Source organism: Antrostomus carolinensis, unplaced genomic scaffold, assembly GCF_000700745.2.
Source record: "Antrostomus carolinensis isolate BGI_N321 unplaced genomic scaffold, ASM70074v2 scaffold41384, whole genome shotgun sequence".
Taxonomy (NCBI): Eukaryota; Metazoa; Chordata; class Aves; order Caprimulgiformes; family Caprimulgidae; genus Antrostomus; species Antrostomus carolinensis.
Window position 1 is genome coordinate 1 of NW_010310830.1, and position 1,270 is coordinate 1,270.

At 45.3% G+C, this 1,270-nt stretch overlaps 1 protein-coding gene across 1 annotated transcript; it reads right to left on the reverse strand.

The window, feature by feature from the left end:
* Window positions 1-784: 784 nt before the first annotated feature.
* Window positions 785-1,241, reverse strand: LOC104520313 (COUP transcription factor 1; the record flags this gene model as incomplete). The annotated part of the gene is made up of 1 exon (XM_010166538.1): window positions 785-1,241. A coding segment is annotated over exon 1 (457 nt), but the record flags the coding sequence as incomplete, so codon positions are not given.
* Window positions 1,242-1,270: the final 29 nt, after the last annotated feature.

The window sequence follows — 1,270 nt, forward strand, 5'->3', positions numbered from 1 at the left end:
ACACACACACACACACACACACGGGGAGAGATAGTGGGTAAATGGTAAATATTTAGGGAGAGAGTGTAGTGTAAAATAATAAATAAATGAAATAAATAAATAATAAATTGGCTAATGACATAAATAAATAAATAAAGATAAAATAAATGATTAAATAATAATAATAAAAAAGGAAATAAATAAATAATAAATTAAATAAATTCTCAGCACAATGAATGGGGAAGGGGGGGAGCACAGCTGTATGCCAGGGGTGAGGAAGAGCGAAAAGAAGAAGGTGGGGGTCAGGAGGTAAAAAACCTGAATTTAAAAAGAAAAAAAAGAAAAGAAGGAAAAAAAACCCACCACCAACCACCATCAACAATAACAACAAAACCTTGGCAGATGGAGTGCAGGCAGAGGGAGAGATTGACATGTGGATGGGAAATAGGGAGAGAGAGACCTAGAGTGTCACGGAGGGCTGTAAATTTTATATATATATATATATATGTATGTGTGTTTATATGTGTGTGTATATATATGGATATATGGATAGGCATATAGGTGCGCGTGCTGCGCGCCTATACAGACAGACAGACTCAGACAGACAGAAGGAGAAGAGCCCTCACACACACACATACACACACACACACATACATACACACACACACAGACAGACGCCTGCACATCCACGGGGAGGATGAGGAAGGGTGGGAAGAAGGAGGAAGAAAAAAAAAAACAACAAACCAAAACAAACCAAAACAAAAAAAAAAAAACCAAACCAAAATAGTAGGGAAGAAATATTCACCTTCCCGCCTCATGCCCACTTTGAGGCACTTCTTGAGGCGGCAGTACTGGCACTGGTTGCGGTGATGTTGGTCGATGGGACAGTTCCTGTTGGCCCGGCATGTGTAAGTTAAGTTCCTGCGGACGCTCCTCTTGAAGAAACTTTTGCATCCTTCGCAGGTGAACTGGCCGTAGTGCTTCCCGCTGGATTTATCCCCGCACACCACGCACTCGATGTGTTGTTGACTTTGACCCGCACCTTGTGGACCCGTTCCCTTGTCCCCAGCAGTGCCTGGTGTAGAAGGGGGTCCCGGTTGATTTGGGGTCTGAGGTGTATGAGGAGCGGCCGAACCCCCTTGTTGTTGCTGTTGGGGTGGTTGTTCTCGAGTGGGTTGAGATGCGGTGGGGTTGGGGCCGCTCGGGTTGCCCCCGGCCACGTCTTCCTGCGGATCTCGCCAGCTGCTAACTACCATTGCCATATCTCGGGCCCAAAAAAGTGCTGGGGAGC